The sequence below is a fragment of the Plasmodium gallinaceum genome (genome assembly GCF_900005855.1).
Source record: "Plasmodium gallinaceum strain 8A genome assembly, contig: PGAL8A_v1_21, whole genome shotgun sequence".
In the NCBI taxonomy this organism is placed as follows: domain Eukaryota; phylum Apicomplexa; class Aconoidasida; order Haemosporida; family Plasmodiidae; genus Plasmodium; species Plasmodium gallinaceum.
Genome location: NW_021628323.1, coordinates 105,274 through 124,589, shown reverse-complemented (window position 1 = coordinate 124,589; position 19,316 = coordinate 105,274). Strand labels below are relative to the sequence as shown.

At 16.6% G+C, this 19,316-nt stretch overlaps 4 protein-coding genes across 4 annotated transcripts; 2 read left to right on the top strand and 2 right to left on the bottom strand.

The window, feature by feature from the left end:
* Positions 1-808: 808 nt before the first annotated feature.
* Positions 809-3,199, top strand: PGAL8A_00024800 (protein kinase, putative; the record flags this gene model as incomplete). The annotated part of the gene is made up of 1 exon (XM_028674240.1): positions 809-3,199. One exon carries the CDS (start codon positions 809-811, stop codon positions 3,197-3,199), a length of 2,391 nt encoding a protein of 796 aa, XP_028530613.1.
* A 1,461-nt stretch (positions 3,200-4,660) lies between these two features.
* Positions 4,661-5,419, bottom strand: ADF1 (actin-depolymerizing factor 1, putative; the record flags this gene model as incomplete). Its single annotated transcript, XM_028674239.1, has 2 exons — positions 4,661-4,821; positions 5,212-5,419. The coding sequence occupies 2 exons, from the start codon at positions 5,417-5,419 to the stop codon at positions 4,661-4,663; spliced, it is 369 nt and encodes a 122-aa protein (XP_028530612.1).
* Positions 5,420-9,765: 4,346 nt separating this feature from the next.
* SRSF12 (serine/arginine-rich splicing factor 12, putative) lies at positions 9,766-10,707 on the top strand (the record flags this gene model as incomplete). Its single annotated transcript, XM_028674238.1, has 1 exon — positions 9,766-10,707. One exon carries the CDS (start codon positions 9,766-9,768, stop codon positions 10,705-10,707), a length of 942 nt encoding a protein of 313 aa, XP_028530611.1.
* Positions 10,708-13,003: 2,296 nt separating this feature from the next.
* PGAL8A_00024500 (cullin, putative) lies at positions 13,004-18,677 on the bottom strand (the record flags this gene model as incomplete). The annotated part of the gene is made up of 2 exons (XM_028674237.1): positions 13,004-13,025; positions 13,183-18,677. 2 exons carry the CDS (start codon positions 18,675-18,677, stop codon positions 13,004-13,006), a joined length of 5,517 nt encoding a protein of 1,838 aa, XP_028530610.1.
* Positions 18,678-19,316: the final 639 nt, after the last annotated feature.

Genomic DNA, 19,316 nt, shown 5'->3' with positions numbered 1-19,316 from the left:
CTTATATATTATTAGTAAATTTTAAATTAAAATAATTTTATGTGTAATTTTATATTAAAATAGTTTCTTTTATATGCAATTTATATTTTTTTTTTTTTTTAGATATTCATATAAAAAAAATTTTTCTTAAAATATATTTATTCATATATAAATATGTACATCAACATATAAATTATATATTTTAATTTAAAATATTTTATTATTTTTTTTTTCTAATAAATTGCAGAAATTTATCTTTTTTATTTTTGTTTTATTTTTTTAGTGAAATGAAATTTATTAATATTGATTTTTGTTTTATTTTTTAGTGAAATGAAATTTATTAATATTGATTTTTGTTTTATTTTTGTAAATTATTACTTCAAGATAAAATGCGTAAATTGTAAATAATGCAAAAGAAAAAAAAAAAAAAGTATAAAATTACTAAGACTAATAAAATATGAAAAGTACGTTGATTCATATTAATAGTGATGGTTACATATGGAAATTTTATTAAATGGATAAAACTAGTTTATATCGTTTTACAAATTTTACTGAAAATTAATAATTTTAGATATTTATAAAGAATAAGAATATAATTTTTAATTTTATTGAGATATGGGGTATATATTTTTAATGATTTAAAAAAATAAAATCTTTAAGATATGAATTTTTTTTTTTTTTTTATTACGTTTTTTGTGGAAGATTAAGCATATGAATACTTTTAGATATATTTAAGTAAATTGGGGTATATATATACATTTATATATGTATATTTATATATATTTATATTCATATATGTAAATTCTGAAAGTAGTTCTATTTTAAAATTATGTTGCAATATTTTGTTGGTAAGTTATTTGGTGACTTACCACCTAATTTTAATTTTATAATAGGAAAGAAAGTAGAGTATAAAATTAAAATAGGATATTATGAAATTTATGAAGGATTTAATAAAAATAATGAGGAAGTTAGTATATTTATATATGATAAAAAAAGTAAAGAAAAAAATAGTATTAAAAGATATATTACGAATCATTTTAATTACTCTAAAAAATTAATCCACCCTAACATTTTAAAAGTTTTATATACGTATGAAAATGACAAAAGAATCTATATAGTAACAGAAAAGTGCATTCCACTGATATATGAAAAAATTAAAAGTGATCCATTATGGGGCATATATGAAATAATTAATGCTGTTCACTTTATTAATACGTATAATTATATTCATTGTTTAATAAACCCACTTTCTGTATTTGTTAATTCAAGAGGGAGATGGAAGTTATCCTTATTTGATTGTATTCATGAAAAAAATTCTAGTATAAATAATATTTTAAATGATATTAGAGATCATTTATTTTATGATTATGGTTTTAAATTAAAATTTCAAAATCATATTCATTCAACTAACATTGATGCATATGGATTAATCATTTTAATGATTTGGTCGTATAAAAATTATGTTTCATCAACATTGTGTGTTGACTGTTCTTTTTCTTTAGACGTTAAAAATGACAATACTAATAATAATTCGAACATTATAAATAATAAAATTTCCTTTAATAATTATAATAAAAACTCCTTCTTAGATGATATAAATAATCAAGATGCCTATGATTTAGGTGAAAATATTTTTAATATAGATGTTAAAAATAGCAAAAATTGTATACCTAAAAACCTTCATATTATATACGATATATTAAGTAATTATAGTAGTAAGGAAATTGACTTCAATAATATAATAAACAGTGATAACTTAAAAAACAACAATATTGTAAATATTATGCTATTTTTAACAGAGTTACATATGAAGTCAAAAATTGAGAAAAATTATTTTCTCGAAGAATTGTTTAATAATCTTGATAAAATATCTGTAGATATAAAATTTCAAATGATTTTGCCTGAGTTAGTTCAGAATATTGAAATATCAGAAAATGTTTGTAATTGTTTGAAAATTATTTTAAATATTTCGAAGGATTTATCACCATATGATTTTCAAAAATTCGTGTATACTACTTTTGTTAAATATTTTTCATTAACTGACAGATCTATCAGATATGTATTGTTAGAAAACTTTCATTTAATTGAAAAGCAATTGGATAGTAATAATGTAAATGAAATTTACGAAGCATATACTTATGGATTCCTAGATAACAATATGTCTATTAAAAATGAAAGTATAAAAAATTTCATATATATATTCCCTAAATTGAAAAAAAGTTTAAGACCATCATCTATTAATTTATTAATAGGAAATTTAAAAGAAAATGACTGCTGTATAAGAACAAATACAATTATATGTATTGCGAAAATATCAAAATATATATTAGAAGATAAGCAAAATATTCTCGAAAATGTATATCAAATTGGATTACAAGATTCTTTTATGCAAACAAGAACAGCAACATTGCAATCTATTAAATTTACATATGATCAATTTAGTACAAGAAAATTTGTTTCAAATATATTACCTCTTTTAATTAGTTCTCTAATAGATAACAATGTGAATGTACGAATGTATGCCTTTGATGCTTTAGATCATGTTTTAGTTCAACTAAGAAAAGATTTGCTAGAAAACTGTAAAAACGATAATAATAATTTAGCAGATTCAATTAAAACATATAAATTCATGGATAAAATTAAAGATATTATTAAAAACAAATGTGAAAGTAATACAGAAATAAATAAAAAGGATGATAATAGTTCCATATATAAAATTAGTGAACAAAAAAATAGTTTGAATTTGAACGATTTGGTTGATGTAAATTCAAATTATGATGTTAATAATAATATTGATAATGACAAAAATACTAATGAAATAAATGAAAGTATAATTGATAATAATATTTTATTGTCAAATAGAAATTCTAAAAATAATGTTTCTCAAACTTATTCTTCAGAAAAAAATGTTACAAACAAAATCGTAAAAAATGATTTTGTTACCCAAAAAAAATTAACAAATAATTATAACTACAAGAATAATATGATAGGAAAACAGAAAAGTTACTGCAATATTAATAATAAAGATTTAATAAATATCAACGTAACTGAATTAAATGAACAAAAATTACTTCCTAACTTTCAAAGGAATATTGAATTTAATACAATAGATAAAAAATTAAAAAAAAAAGTTGATATAGATATAGATGATTTTTTTAATGAATTTGATTTAAAAAAAGAAAATGATAATTCTAAAGTTAAATTAAGTTCACTTTTATGAAAATAATTTTTCTATTTTCATTTATTTATTAATTCTACTATTTGAAATGTTATATAAATTTATTTTGTATACTTATTATTATTTTGTTATTATAAAATTTTTTTTTTTCTATGTATGAACTTATTACATTAATAATTTTTTAAGGAAGTAATCTAAGTCAATGTTATTTTATAATATTCTTAAAAATGTTTCTAGCTTCTAATTAATTCTTTAATAAAAAAAAAAAAAAATTTATAATGAATTCACATTTGAGTATTTTCACCAAGTTTTATTATATATTCCATTACTTCTTTATCTATATATATTATATTTCTTTCCTTTTTAATAAAAGAATTTAAATATACATAAAATGAAGTACCTTTTGTTAAAGTTTTGTAGTTAATATATGAACATTTAAAAAGTTTCTTTATTATTTGCATTATGAAAATATTTAATGTCTTCATTTTTTTTTGTAGATGAAATATCATTAAAAATCTATTATATATATATATACATATATATATGTATATTCAGTATTACTAATATTATTCTTTATAAAAAATGAAAGGAAATATTTAATTAAAAAACCATGCAAATAAAAAACTCACGCTTTAGTTTGTTTATTTTTTATATATTTTTGAAATATACTCCTAACTATTAAAATTAAAATTTATATATCAACTACTTGGTATATTTTGAATTTTTCCTTTTTTATTATTATTTTACTAATCTTTTATTATAATTGCATAAAAAGTGAAGAAAATTTAAGCTGTCGTTGCTCTTTTTTTTTTTTTAAATAAATCTTGTTTTTTGTATTTTTATTTTATATTTTTACATTAATGAAGAATAGTGAAAACATTTTTAATTATGATAATCTTTTTTCTTTTTATTATCTTTTAGTAATACATGATATATGATATTATGATTTGTAAAACTTATTTTCTATGAAAATTTAAAAAAAAAAAAAGGAGAAAAAAAGAAAGAAAGAACATATTTATATAAACATTTTATAATTCTATCCAAATTTGCAAAAACATAAATAATATTTAGACAAGTATATGTAGATGAATAAATGAAACATTTGAAATAAATACTTAAATATTTTGAAACATATATTATGCAAATATATAAAAATATGTAGAATATATTAGTTTTTTTTTTTATTATTTCAGTAAAAATTAAATGTGAAAATACATTAAATTTAATATATTCCTACATTTTTTACTCATAAAAAATATTACATGTCCTTTATATAAGTATATATATTTATATATGTACATATTTTTTTTTCCTTCATACTGTTTTAAATTTTTTTTTTTTTTTTTTTTTTTTTTAATAGAATAAAATTTTAAGATAACTAACTGAGTTTATATTTGTTTCTTAAATAATTTTATCTTGTTAAATGAAAAAGAGTTTCATAAATATGCCTAAAGACATTTACAAATCATATATTCAATGAAAAACGCTTAAAAATAAAATAATTTATTTAAAATCTGCAACATCTTGAACACCTTCAATAACTGATGTTAAAACGTTGACACCTTCGATTTTTTTTAATAATGCTTGTTTACTGGATGCATAAGTCATTCTATCTCTTGAATTAGATGATCCTCTAGCATACATAAAGAAGTGAATTTTGTTAACTAAAAAGAAAAGAAAAAAAAATGAAAAATTATAAATTTACATAACAATGTAATAAATTTATATTATTAATGACATGGAATCACAGAAAAATTGAGGTTTTTAAATTATGATAATATATATATATATATATATAAATATATATATGTATAAAGGAAATAGCTAGAAATTCTATTTTTTTTTTCAAGAATTATTTGAAAGCTGTTTGATAAAAATATTGTACTAAACAATTGTATACTTACAACAATAAAATATATATATGCATAAAAGAGCAAAACAAAAAAAAAATTATAGGAAAATTAAATTAAAAAAAAAATAAAAAATTTTGATTTTGAAAAATGATGTATATTATATTTATATAAATTATAAAACACATATATATATATTTTTACCTGCATCAAAAACCACATATGCACATTGAATATTTTGATTCTTATCAATTGAATCAACTAATTCTGTTAATGTATCTGTTGTTCCTTTTGAGTGAATAATTATCTCACAATTTTCTATAACAAATATAATCCATCTGCAAGTTTTTCGAATTTTCATATTATTAAATTCTGTTACACAAGTATCATTAACACGAATACCGCTTATCATTTTCGATACAAATGTGAATTTTTAAAAAAGTAATTGTAAAAAAAAAAAAAATATATATTAAATAAAATAAAGTAAAAATAATAATTATCAAATTGTGACAACTATAAATTTTAGTAAAGTTCAATTTAAAAAAAAAAAATAAAAGTACATATATATATACATATATATATATGATATAAAAAAATAGCATAAAAAAAGGAGGAAAAGAAAAGATCAAATAAGAATAAAAAAAAAAAAAAAAAAAAAAAAAAAAAAATTATTGAATTTCATATAATGTGCGTGTAATTATCAGTTCCTTTGTTAGCTTTTATTTTTTTTAAAGATAAATGAGCAAACAAAAGAAATAAAAATTCATACAAAGAAAAAAAAAAAAAAAATAAGTAAATACACAATTATATATATATAAACATATATATCATATATTATATACCTATGAGTTTATATATATGTATTATATATTATTTATATATTTCATATATTTTTTTTTTTTATATATGTACAGTAGTGTGTACATTTCTGTGTAAAGGAACTCTTACGTATCACAAAATATATATTGCAATTTAAATAATTATATTTTTCTTATTTTTTTTTATTATTTTTATTTTTTATTTATTTATTTATTTTTTTTTTTTATTAGAGAATAAAAATAAACATAACGATGTATGAATAAAATTAAAAATATAAGAGTTAATAATAAGTATATTTAAGGTTAAATTTAAAAAGAAAAATTTCATTGAAATAACTTTTATGTTTGTGTGGTGCATGTGTGGATGAAAAAAATTTTAAGAACTTTCGAAACTATTAGAAAGATAATTGTAATTATGATGTATATGCATATTAAACTTTTTAAATATAGTTAATTACATTAAATTAATATCAAATAAGATCTACATAAAATAAATAATCATTAAATATATTACAAATAAAAGGTGTTTTAATTTTATCTTTTTAAGAGCATTTATATATTTGAATAAACATACTTTTTTTTTTGTGCACAAATTCACTATATGAAAGTAATTAAAATTTCTTAATTCTAGAAAACTGTGCAAAGAAAAAAAAAAAAAAAATTAGCAAATCATATATTTCCTTATGATAAAAAATTTTTAATAGTGAAACTCTTTTTTTATCTTTTTTTTTTTTTTTATTTTATAATTTTTAATAATATTCTCTTAAAATTTTCATTTTTAAAAACATATATCTCAAAAAAGGAAAAAAAAAAAAATGAATAAATCCATTGAGAACATTAATAAAATTATTTTTATTACTTTTTATTTATAATATGTTGAATCTTTTTCACTTATGAAAACTGAAAAGTCTAGTGAATTTTATAAAAATATAATATAGCCATAATAAGGAATAAATTAATTTTAAAAAGAAGCTAGTACACCATTAATTTTTTTTTTTTTTTTTTTTTTTTTAACCTATTATTTTATATTTTTCCTTTAGTATTAAACACTGTTTTTAATAGCAACAAAACTAAAGGAATAAAAATATATATTTTTAAACTTCTAAAAAGTAGTTATAATCCTTTAAACTATTTTTATTTATGAAAACATAGCATTCTATGAGAGAAAAAATGAAGACAGAGAAATTTAATTACTAAAGACATTTATACATAGAGAATAAGAAAATTATATGAACAAATAGAAAGAAAAATATTAGAATATGAAAATAAAAAATAAAGGTATTACATAGAAAATTTGTAATGAAAAATTGTAAGAAAAAATAGACTATTTTATTAAAAGTTTTTATTGAAAAAAAAGAAAAAAAATAAGAAAGAAAAGTAGTGATATACCGTAGCTTATTACAGATTAAAGGTAACACAAAAAAGTAACGAAACCACAAATCCTACAATAGTGTAAGAAAAAAGAAAAATGCATGCATGTATTAGTTCTTATTTAAATTTATACTTAGAATTATTTGAGCAAATTCTCTAAATATTTATCGTAACTTTAAATATTTTTATAAATTTCATTTTTAAACATATATACATGTAATTATACAATAAAGTTTTTAATATTTTACAATTCTAGATATATCTGATATATTTTATTTAATTTTTTTTTTATCATAATTTGAAATATATACAAGATATGCTTATTTCTTTAAGAAAAAATTTTAAGTAAATACTATGGTATTTATTAATTTTAGAAAATTATTTTAGCATCATAAGTTCTATATAAAATCCTTCGAAAAAAAAAATCTATATTTTAGTATTTTTCTTAAAAAAAAAATTTGTTTTAATATATTTAGGATTATGTTTGTTACATAATTTTGTTCCCAATTTTTAAATAACCTTGTCATAAATTTTACACAATATTCCTAAAATTTTTATAAATATATACATAATTGATCTTCTTGAAAATTAGTTTTTGTATTTTTAAATAGTAGAGTAATAAAATACTTTAGTAAAAGTTCTACTTATGAACTAAAAATATTAATTTATATTTTTTTCCATAGATTATTTATTACTGGTTTATTTTTATTAACTTTTTACTGATTTTTTTTAAATAGTAAACTGTAAGAATTACGCAAACGAATCATCTGTTTCTTTTTCGTAAAAAATTATAATTTAATTATGATAATAAAAAAGACTTTAACTTCATTTACCGTTATTTTTAAGGAAAACTTGTTTTTTAAGACATACTATACCATTGTTATGTGATTCTTTTTCTTCAATTATAAAAATAAATCAGAATGCTATTTCGTTTTTTTTTGTTATTTATATTATAAAATTTTACAAAAAATAATATTTTTTTTTATTTTGATTAATTATAACAAAATTAGATAAAAAGCTAATAAGAATGTTCTATATTAAAAAAATAACTTTTTTTTTTCTTTTGAAGAAAATTTATTAATATAAATATTTGAATTATAATTAAAAAAGATAAGAACTTTCGTAAATTTCTTCAATAAAAGTATGTATAAATGTTAAAGTATAAATTTTTATTTAAATTTATTTTTTAGCTTATTTTAAAGTTTTATTTATCAAAATATATAAAATAAATTATATAAAAATTAGAAAACCTTGAATATAGTAATAAATGAGGCTATGAATGGTTATTACTTTAACAATAAAATTAAAGATGAGTATTTAAAATAATAAAAAAAATATAATTAATCTTTTTTTTAAATTTTAACATCTCTTTTTAATTGTAAATTTCTTCAAATTATGAGTAATGCTTTAAAAATTAAAATAAACTGTTAAATATTTAATGATTCAAAATAAAAAAAATGTTAATTGTTTTGCCAGCAAAAAAGTATTCTCTAGACTTTTTTTATTTATAATAATATTTATAAATTTATATTAAATAAGAAAATCATCAAATTATATATATCATTTTGATTATGTAAAATTCTTTTTCTAAAATATTTATACTATTATGTTTTATGTTTAAATATATATAATAAATATGTGTTTATATGACCTTAGTTTTAATAAATAAATGGGTTGTATTAGTATTTCATTCAAAAATTTGTATGATATTTCTAAAAAAAAAAAATTATATTAATATAATTTTTACAATAAAATTTTTCATATATATATATATATATATATAAATATTTTTAAATATATTATTAAGAAATTGAAATAATTATAGTTCAAAAAAAAAAAACTACCCAAAAAAAAAGAGGGAGGGAAAAAATGTAAAAGCTAGTAAGCATAAAATTTAAATTACAATATAATAAATTACATAAAATAAAAAAAGCTTATTTATATAAATTATTTCTTTTTAATAACAAAAAAATAAAATAAAAAAAATTTATATTTATTTATGTATTTTATTTTATTTTTTTTTTTTTTTCAAATAAAAAAGAAAAGTTATTTGATTTACGCAAAAATTAATAATAGGTTTTGTAAAATGGTATGAAATAAAATTTTTTTTTTTTTTTTTAATTTTAAAATTTACACTTGTCATAAAATTAAATTACTTATAAACCTCTAAAAAAAATTGAATAAAAATTAAAATATCAATAATTTAAACTATAAATAGTATTAAAAAAAAAACTTCATGTATAGCTATACATATTTTATTTAATAATATATATTTTTTTTTTATAATCTAATAAAATTTTAATATTTGTTTATACATTCGAAGAGTTAATAAATGTAAATAATGTTTTAATATTTAAAAAAAAAAATATTTTGTAATTGTATATTTCAGTAGGATTAAATTACATATAATATAAAATTAATTTAAAATGCATATATTTGTATGTTAATATATACATAGCTACATTAATGTGTTTAATGTAAATATATTAATATACATATGAATGTAAATAATAATAATTAAATTTATGAACAATTAATAAATATGTACAAGTAAGAAAGAATTTATAAAATGGGTCCATATATTAATCAGAAAAATCAACCAATGTCCTTGTTGATAAGAAAATTAAAATATGATACATCCCCATCCATGGTTAGAGAAAAATTTAAAAAATTTGGAGCTATAAAAGATGTGTATTTGCCTATAGATTATTACACTAAAGAACCAAGAGGATTTGGATTTGTTGAATTTTATGATGCAAAGGATGCTGAACAAGCTTTAAAAGAAATGAACGGTTCAGAAATTGATGGAAATAGAATTGAAGTTTTTGTTGCTCAGAAAGGTAGATCAGATCCAAAGCTTATGAAATACAAGGAAAAAGGAGCATATGCATATAGAAAAAATCCAGATAATAAGATAAGAAGGAGATATATATCTAAGTCAAATTCACGATACAGATCTTATTCTAGAGATAAGATAAGAAGAAGAGATAGATCAAGAGAAAAATTTAGATATAGAAACAGTTATGATAAAAGAATGGGAAATTATAGAGATAAAAAAAATTATTATATGAAAAATTACAATAAATACCGTAACAGAGACTATGAGAGAAGTTTTAGTAGAAGCAGGAGATCAAGGGATTACAAAAATGATTATCCAAGATATAGAGACAGAAAAAGGTATGACAGATACTACAGGAGTAATAGCAGAAGAAGACTTAGTAGACAAGATAAATATGATTACAGAAATAAACATGATAAAAAGGAAGATAATTATAAATCAAAATGTAATAGTAATGATGAATTTAGTGATGAAACTAGAAATTCTAGTAAACATTCAAAGAATCATAATATTTCTAAATCTATATCTTTTAATACAGAAAAAGATGATGCTAGAAAAAAAAATGAAAATATAAATGAAAAAGATAATTCTAATGCATGGAAAGAAAGTGAAAACAGAAATACAACTAATAATAAAAGGGATTTTATGAATAGTAATGAAGAATTTAATTAAAAATAAAATATATATATATATATATATTTTTACCAAAAAAAATTTCAAACGTAATAGCATAAAAATATTAAAAATGAATAAATTTATATATATAATATGTTATTTAAATATAAATTTAAAAAAAAAAAAAAAAAAAAAAAAAAAAAAAAAAAAATTTTATTTATTCAAAACTAAGATTACTAAGATTATTTAAAAAAAGAAAAAAAATAAATAATAAATTATTATTTTTAATAGAACAGATCAAGAAATTTTATTTTGTGAAATCTTATATTTTCTAATAAAATAATTTAAATTTTCAAGTATGCAAATCATTTATGTGTTACAAGAAAAGTTTAAGCTTTTATTTATGTACGAGTGATTATTTTTTACTTTTTTTTTTTTTTTTATGGATATTTCAATAATTAAGTTTTTAATATATTATCAGTAAAATTTATTCTCCATATATATACATTTTTTTCCATTCTGTTCCTTAAAACGATTTATCTAGTAGAAGATTATTGGTTTTTAAATAAAAAAATTTCAAACAAATACATTTTTAAAAAATTAAAAAAAAAAAAAATCAAAAAAAAAAAAAAAAAAAAATATATATTATGTATTTTTATGTATATAAACACAAAAATTAAGATATAAAGAAAAGGATTAATGAAGAAAAAGTAAGTAATATTTAACATAGGCGAGTAATTATTTCAAGATGTTATTTTGTTTTTTTTTATAAAGCATTTTATTATTCCATATTTATTTGCTTTAGTTGTTTATGTCTATCAAAATAAAAAAAAAAAAAATAAATAAATAAAAAAAACCATATATCTATGACGCAATTTAAAAATATGAAAAATGGTATGAATATAAAAACACAATAAAATAAATTTATGATAATATAATGGAAATAATATTATAATATTTGTGCTTGAAATATATTCCAGAAGATTAATTTTTTAGTTTTCTATAATTTTTTTAATTTTTAGTTTCATAACTTCTTTCGAGTTTCATGCTGTTAAATTGCACTCTTAAAAAAAATTGAAGCTCTTATTGATGTATTTTATTTAATATTAATTTTATTTATCGTTTTTATATTTATAGAAGAAATTCACTTGAATATTTCTATTTTTTTTTTTTTTTTTTTTAATTATTATTTTATCAATTGAAAATTACTAATGTCTAAATACTATATATATAGATAAAACAATTTTATTAATAAATTTTCATTGCATATTTTTGTTGTCCCTTTTTATTCATTTGTTACATTATTATTAGACAAAATAAAATTAAAAATTTTAATATATAACCATTTATCTTTTTACATGAATTTAAACATACTACCTTTACATTAATATATATATATATATATATATATATATATATATATATATATATATATATATATTTTTTTTTGTTTTTTATATTTTTATGTTATTCTTTGTTATTGATTTTTAAGTGTTCATTTGTATTTATATCTGCACATATTTTTTTTAAATTAAAAAAGAATATTTTTAATAAAAAACATCTATTTTTCTTTTCATAAAAGCCTCTATGAAGAAAAATATATGTAGTTTTATTTTTTTATTTTTTAATGTATTAATTTTTTTTCATTATAGTTATTAATCTAAATTTAACATTTAAAACTTAAGACATAATTATTCACTTTTTATTTTTCCTAAAAATATTTTTTTAAAACATTTTAATATAAAAAATATATATGTTAAATATAATTATAATAAAAAAATATATATGTTAAATATAATTATAATAAAAAATATTTATATTAAATATAATTATAAATAATTTTAATAAATACCTAACTATAATTTCTTTAAAATTAATATTGAGGTAATTTTTATTATATTCTATAAATATATAATTAAACTTTGATTTTGAAATATATATTTAAAAATTACTATACACTTATTATTAGTTTAGTAGATTTTAATTCACCAAGGATCTAATGAAATTACTAAGAAATTATAAACAGAAGTTTTCATTTTTACTTTTAAACTTTTATTAAAACATTAGTTTTCTAATAAAAAGAAAAAAATTCTTTGATTAATATATTAATATATTATTTGATGAAGATAGAAAATTATATTGAAACAAAAATACTACGCAAAAAAATTTTAATATTATTCCTATAAAACCATGAAATTTACTCTTATTTTCTAAAAATAAATATAAAAATTAATTATATCATAAGAGTAATTATTTGTGATTAATGGTTTTTAAAATTATTTATATTTTAAAATAAATAAAATATAAAAAAGAAAAATTTTTTTATACCTTTAAGATTCTAAAATTAAACACTTTATATGTACTCAAGGGTTCCACTATAAAAAAAAAATGAATAAACATAAGGTAATATATTAAAAATAACTATTTAAAAATTTTCGTTATTTTATTTTTATCTATGTAATTTTAATAATTTTTCTTATTTTATTTTTTTTTTTTTTTTCATAATAATTATGTATAATTTATTAGTATAACCTTTCAGTCTTTTTTAAATAATCCATGTTAATAAGATGGGTAATGCAATTGTTAATTTTGCTTGAATCTATAGTTGAATGATTAAAATATTTTTTTGTTTCATTTATTAAAAAATCTATATTAATATTTCCATTTTTTTTAACATATTTGACTATAAAAGCTTCAATTAAATATTGTTCGTAAGTTGGATGTTGTTCTAAATTATGAATATATTTACTTCTTTTTTTTTCTATTTCAATTTTTGCTGAATCGATATATCCGTCATCTATAAATATTATTTCATTTTTTGAGAAAAAATTAAAATTTACATAATAAAGATCAATTGTATTATTATTTTTTGTTGATACTTCATTAAGTAGTATTTTATATTTAGTAACCAAAACATTTAAAATTTGTTTAACATTTTCTCTTTTTATATTTGTACAATAATGTATATAATTAATATCCAATTTGTTACACATTACAGTTTGGTTATTAATTTTCTTCTTTTCTGAAATGGAATTTGTTTCATGATTATTCAAATGATTAAAATTTTCACTTTTCACTTCTTCATTAAAAAGAAGGAGAATAATTAAAATGCACATGTTGCAATTTATTATATATTTTTTTTCACTTATTTCAAATATAAGATTTCCATAAGATAAATGAAAAATCCATTCTATTTTTATATTACGATGAGTATTTAAAAGTTCCTCTGTAGCTAAATTAATATAGTTTTTTATATCCTCATTTAATAAAATATCTCCATAATCATCAAATAGCCAATTTATATTACGAAGAAATAGTATATTAATATTTTTTCTATCATTATTAGATTTTATTTTATTAAAATAATTGTTGTATTTTGTAAAATCATGCATCATATTTTTCATTCTGTATACATAATTATCTCCCTCAATATTATTAAAGATTTTAATAATATATTTTTCAGTTCTCTTATTTTTCATACCATTGAATAAACGTTTTGTTAAAAATTTTCTACAATAATATTCTACTTCATTTTTGTCTTCTATAAAATGAAAAATTTTGAAAATATCTTTTAGAAAACTTTTGCAAAAATCTTTTTCAATTTTATTTTTACACTGATAAATTGGAGTAAAAAAGTCATAAAAACTACATTTTTCATTTTTAAATTTATTTTTTCTTTTTAAAGTTAAGTAAAAATTTACAAAACAATTAATATCATTATAATGAGATAATATTTTTTTGTTATTATTTTGTAATAATTTTAATGTGCATAAAATCAAACTACATTTTAGAAATGTTATTGAATAGTTTTTATTTTCGAATATTTCATAATAATAAAATTCATCAAAATTTTTTTTTTTTTTTAAATTATTATTAATATTTTTATTATCATGAATCTTTTCTTTATCAATTTTAATTTCATTCATACTATTATTTTCATATATATCTTTGTATATGTTAAAATATTTTTCATTATTTTCCTTTACGAATAAACTATTAATTTTTTCTGATTGTTTACTTTTTGAAATAAACCTACTGTTCTGTTCTCTCTTAATTAAATTGTCTGGATTTTTGTCTTCTTCTTTGTTTTCTTTTATATTGTTTGTAATCTTAGTAAGATTATAGTATTTTTTTTGTATATTTTGTTTATAAAATTTCAAAAAAATTTTTTTGTTGTCTACATTGTAGTCATAACATGTTAAAAAATCTATTTCTTTTAACAACAAATCTAAAAATCTTGAAAAATAAAATGTTATATTATTATCTGAATTCACTATTTTAAAAATTGCTTTTTTATATGATGAAAAAAAATGTTCATCTTTATTAAAACATTTGTTTATTATAAATTCGTATTTATAATAAATGTAAATTAAATTAAATATATAATGTAAAAAATAATAATTTTCCTGATTATTTAATAAAATAAACAACAAATAGTAATCTACTAATTCAAATAATGTATCCCCATATGCTATATTTATGCATGAATCTTCAGAATTTTTTTTTTTTTTATTATAGTTTCTATATTTGAAGAAACAGCTTTCATAATATTTTTTACATTCAGCTTTTGAATTAAAATTTTTACAAGTTTCGTCAAGCGTTTTGTTATTTGATACTTCATTACCATTTTTTTTTTCATTTTTTTGAAAATCTGAAGTTTTTTCATTTATTTTATTTATAAAATTTTTGTTTATTCTTTTATTGATTATATACATGGGTTTTTCTTCCGTGCATATATTTTGATAATTTTTTTTTATATCAAACTTATCATTGTTTTCTAGATTATTTTTAGAACTTATTATACTAATATTTTCTTTTTCATATTTAATATTATCATTTAGGTTATTATTCATCATGTGATTTTTATTCTTTGAAAGATATATATCTTGATTACTTAAAAAGATGGAAAATATATTATGTAATTTGTTTTGAATAATTAATTTATCTGAAAAATTACCATCTATTAAATCTATAAAATTGTTCCATACATTTTTAGGAAAAAAAACATAATAATTTTTTAATTTTTCATAAAATTCATTTATTATAGTATCTTCAAATAAAGACAGAATATATTTTTTGCAGTTTTTTAGAACACTGTTAATAATGGAATATAATTTTTTTAATTCATCACATTTCACCATTTTGAAGTATTCATATATCTCTTTTTTATATTTATTTAAAAACATAATAGAATGTTTTTTTGTAAAACTATTACTTATAATATATTTCTTAAATATATGAAAATTATCAAAAATATGAAGCTCTTTATTAATATATATTTTTTCAAGCATTATAGTTGTAATAAAATTAAGAAAATATGATAAGTTTTTATATTCAATAATTTTATGCATAATGTTGATAACATATATAAAATAGAATATTGATAATTCGATTTCAAAGTAATTATAATAATAATTAATACATAATATTTTATCTAAATAAAAAATTATTTGAAAAAAATTGCATATTTCTTTTTTATGACTACTAAAAGAAGTATAATAATAAAGTAGACATTTCTTGATAACTTTTTTTATAAAAACGTTATTTAAAATTAGCTCATTGAATAAAAAAATTCCTAAAGAATCAAAGGGCAATAATACTTTTTTCTGATTTTTCTTCCATGAAACTTGTTCTTTTTGTTTTTGCTTTTTTGAGTTTTTTTTCATTAGATTATAATTTAAAATTTTTACTCTATATGTATAGTTTTTTTTTAGAAAATATTTTCTTTTATACATTCTATTATTTATAAAATTATCATACATATAAGTGAAAATTTCATTTATATTTTTTAAATTTCCAATCCATTTTTCCCAAAAACATATCACTGTATTAAATAATTTTTTATAATTTAAAAGAGCATTATATTCATATTTATAATTATAATTTAATTTACATTTTATAGTTCTATAAATATTCATTAATAATTTATTCGTTATAATAATGCACATTTTTTTCTCATTACATGTATAATAATTAATGGCATTTTCTTTTGTTTTTAGGCACTTTTTTTTTATAATATTGTAAATATTTTCGTTATATTTATTGGAATTTAAAAGAGCATGCGTAATACTAAAATAGTTCCATATTGTTGCATTTTTCAAAAAAGGTAAACGAAAAACATCTGAATTTTTTAATAACATTAAAATACTATAAAACAGTTTATTTACTTCTTCTAGTGGTAATTTATATATACTAAATGAATTTCTAAATTTCTTGTTTTCTTTTGTATAATTGTAAAAATTTTTCATTGAATCATTTTTTTCATGTAGTTCGTTTTTGTTTAAAATATTTTTAACAATATTATCATTGCTATCATTGTAATTCTTACTCTTCTCATAATCGTATTTTTTGTTACTTGTGTTATAGTTTTGTTTTTCTAATACATTTTCATTAAAAACTTTTGAGTAGTGCTTTATTTTTTTTTTCAGTGTAATTATTTTTTTATTCAAAAAGAGATACATATATTCGTTTTTACTTAACAAATCTAAAAATTTATTTATAATTTTATTCATATCATTGCAAAATGTATGCATTTTTTTTTTAACCATATAATAAAGAAGAAGGAAATTATTAAAAGTTCTATATTCAAATTTATTTTGCTTTCTAAAAGTAATACTATAATTACTTATATATTTTCCTATTAAAATGCATATAGATACAATAGCAATTCTAATTATATTAGGAAATTTAGTTAATTTATAGTTAATTAAAAAATAAATTAGATCTTTTATAATTGCATTATCATGATTAACTTTGTTTATAAAAATATTGTTATTCTCAATAGATCTTTTATTTTTCAAGTATATTGAAAATATATTATAATTTTCTATTTCTTTTTCTTTCTTATTTATTTCTGAATTGAATAATAAATTATTTTCAACACTTAAACCACACTTAAATATTTCATATAGATTAATTCTTTTATAAATATTATTAGTTTTATTGAAATATTTAGCAAATTCTTGTGGTAAAATATCTGAATCATCAGAACTACATTGTTCTTCATTTATTTCTTTATTTTTTTTTCTACTAAATATATTACAATAGTGTTTTTTTTTACGAATATTATAACATTGAGAGTATAAGTTTTCATAATTAAGTTTCTTATATTTTTCAATAATTTTATAATCATCTTTTAAAATATAAAAAACATTCATTTTTTTGTCTTCATTTACTTCTTCAACATATTGTAAATACATTTTTTTTTGACATTTTTCATCACTATAATTTATTTCAGGTAAATTATTTAAGCACAAAAATTGTAAATGAATAAAATTATTTAAGTTGTAACATTTTTCATCAAATAAATATTCCCTTTCTTTTATAAATATATGATAAGAATATTTATAAAATAAATTTTTAATTTTATTATACATAATATTTTTAAAATTATTTAAACATTCATTGTCTTCTATATTGAAAGTGAAGGTATCTTTAAGTTTTATGCAGTTACTAAATAATATATTTTTAAAATTTATTAAATTTTTGGAGTATAAATAAGACTTAAAGAAAATAGTATTTTTATTATATACTTTATCATTAAAATAATTATTTTCATTTTTTTCAAAAAATAACTTCAGATTATTAATGACCATAAATTTATCATATGAATATTTTTTATAATTTTTCTTATTTAGTTCTTTTATATTTTTTATATATGCAAAATTATTATCACTCTTATTATATGAAAAATAAAGTTCTAAATCTCTTTTTTCAATTTTGCTAGAAGAAAAATTCAATTTATTAAATTCCTGTTTGTTAATTTCTGGAATAAAATTTTCATTTTCTACATTTAATTCGTAAAATTTTAATATTTTATTTTTTATATGTATTATATATTCATAAATAATATTATATACTTCTATATAAAGCTTATCAGAATAATCATTATTAACTAGTTTGAAAACACATTTCTTTAAATATTTTAAATCAACATTATTATAATTATAATTGAATATTTTTAATAAAGCTTCTTTTATAACTTTAATGTGTTCATATCCTTCTTCGAAGCTAACTATTTTTTCCATTATTCTCATAAAATTAGAAAATTAAAATATATATATATATATATTATTACTCATAAATAATAAAAAAAAATGAGAATATATTTACAATTTTTTTTGTTCAGGTTATTTAAAACATAATTAAAATATTCAACATTAAGTTAAAATAAAGTAGCTAAATTCATATAATAAAATTTAGAATAATTTGAAAATACATATATTTTTATGAAGTAATATTCCTTGTTTCATTAAAAATCACACATTATAAAATCCATATGTAAAAAATTATATTTGCTATGTAAACTAATGCAAGTATATGTAATCACAAAATAGATTTATTATTAATATAGACACATTTTTAAAAAAAAAAAATGTGAAATCTTAAATTTTATTAAAGAATCAGTATGTACAATGATTTAAAATGTTATTTAAAAAAAAAAAAAAAAAATTTTATTTGAATTTTTAAAATATATAAATTAGTTAATTTTTATACTTATAAAAACTTTATAATAAATAGGATTTAAGGATTAAGGAACTTTTTTTTTTTTTTTTTTTTTTTTTTTTTTATAGGTAATAATATATTTTAGCTTCTACAACGTTGCTAAATATTTAAATGATAAGAATAATAAAGGAAGCATGCATATTTGTTCTTGAAAAAAAAAA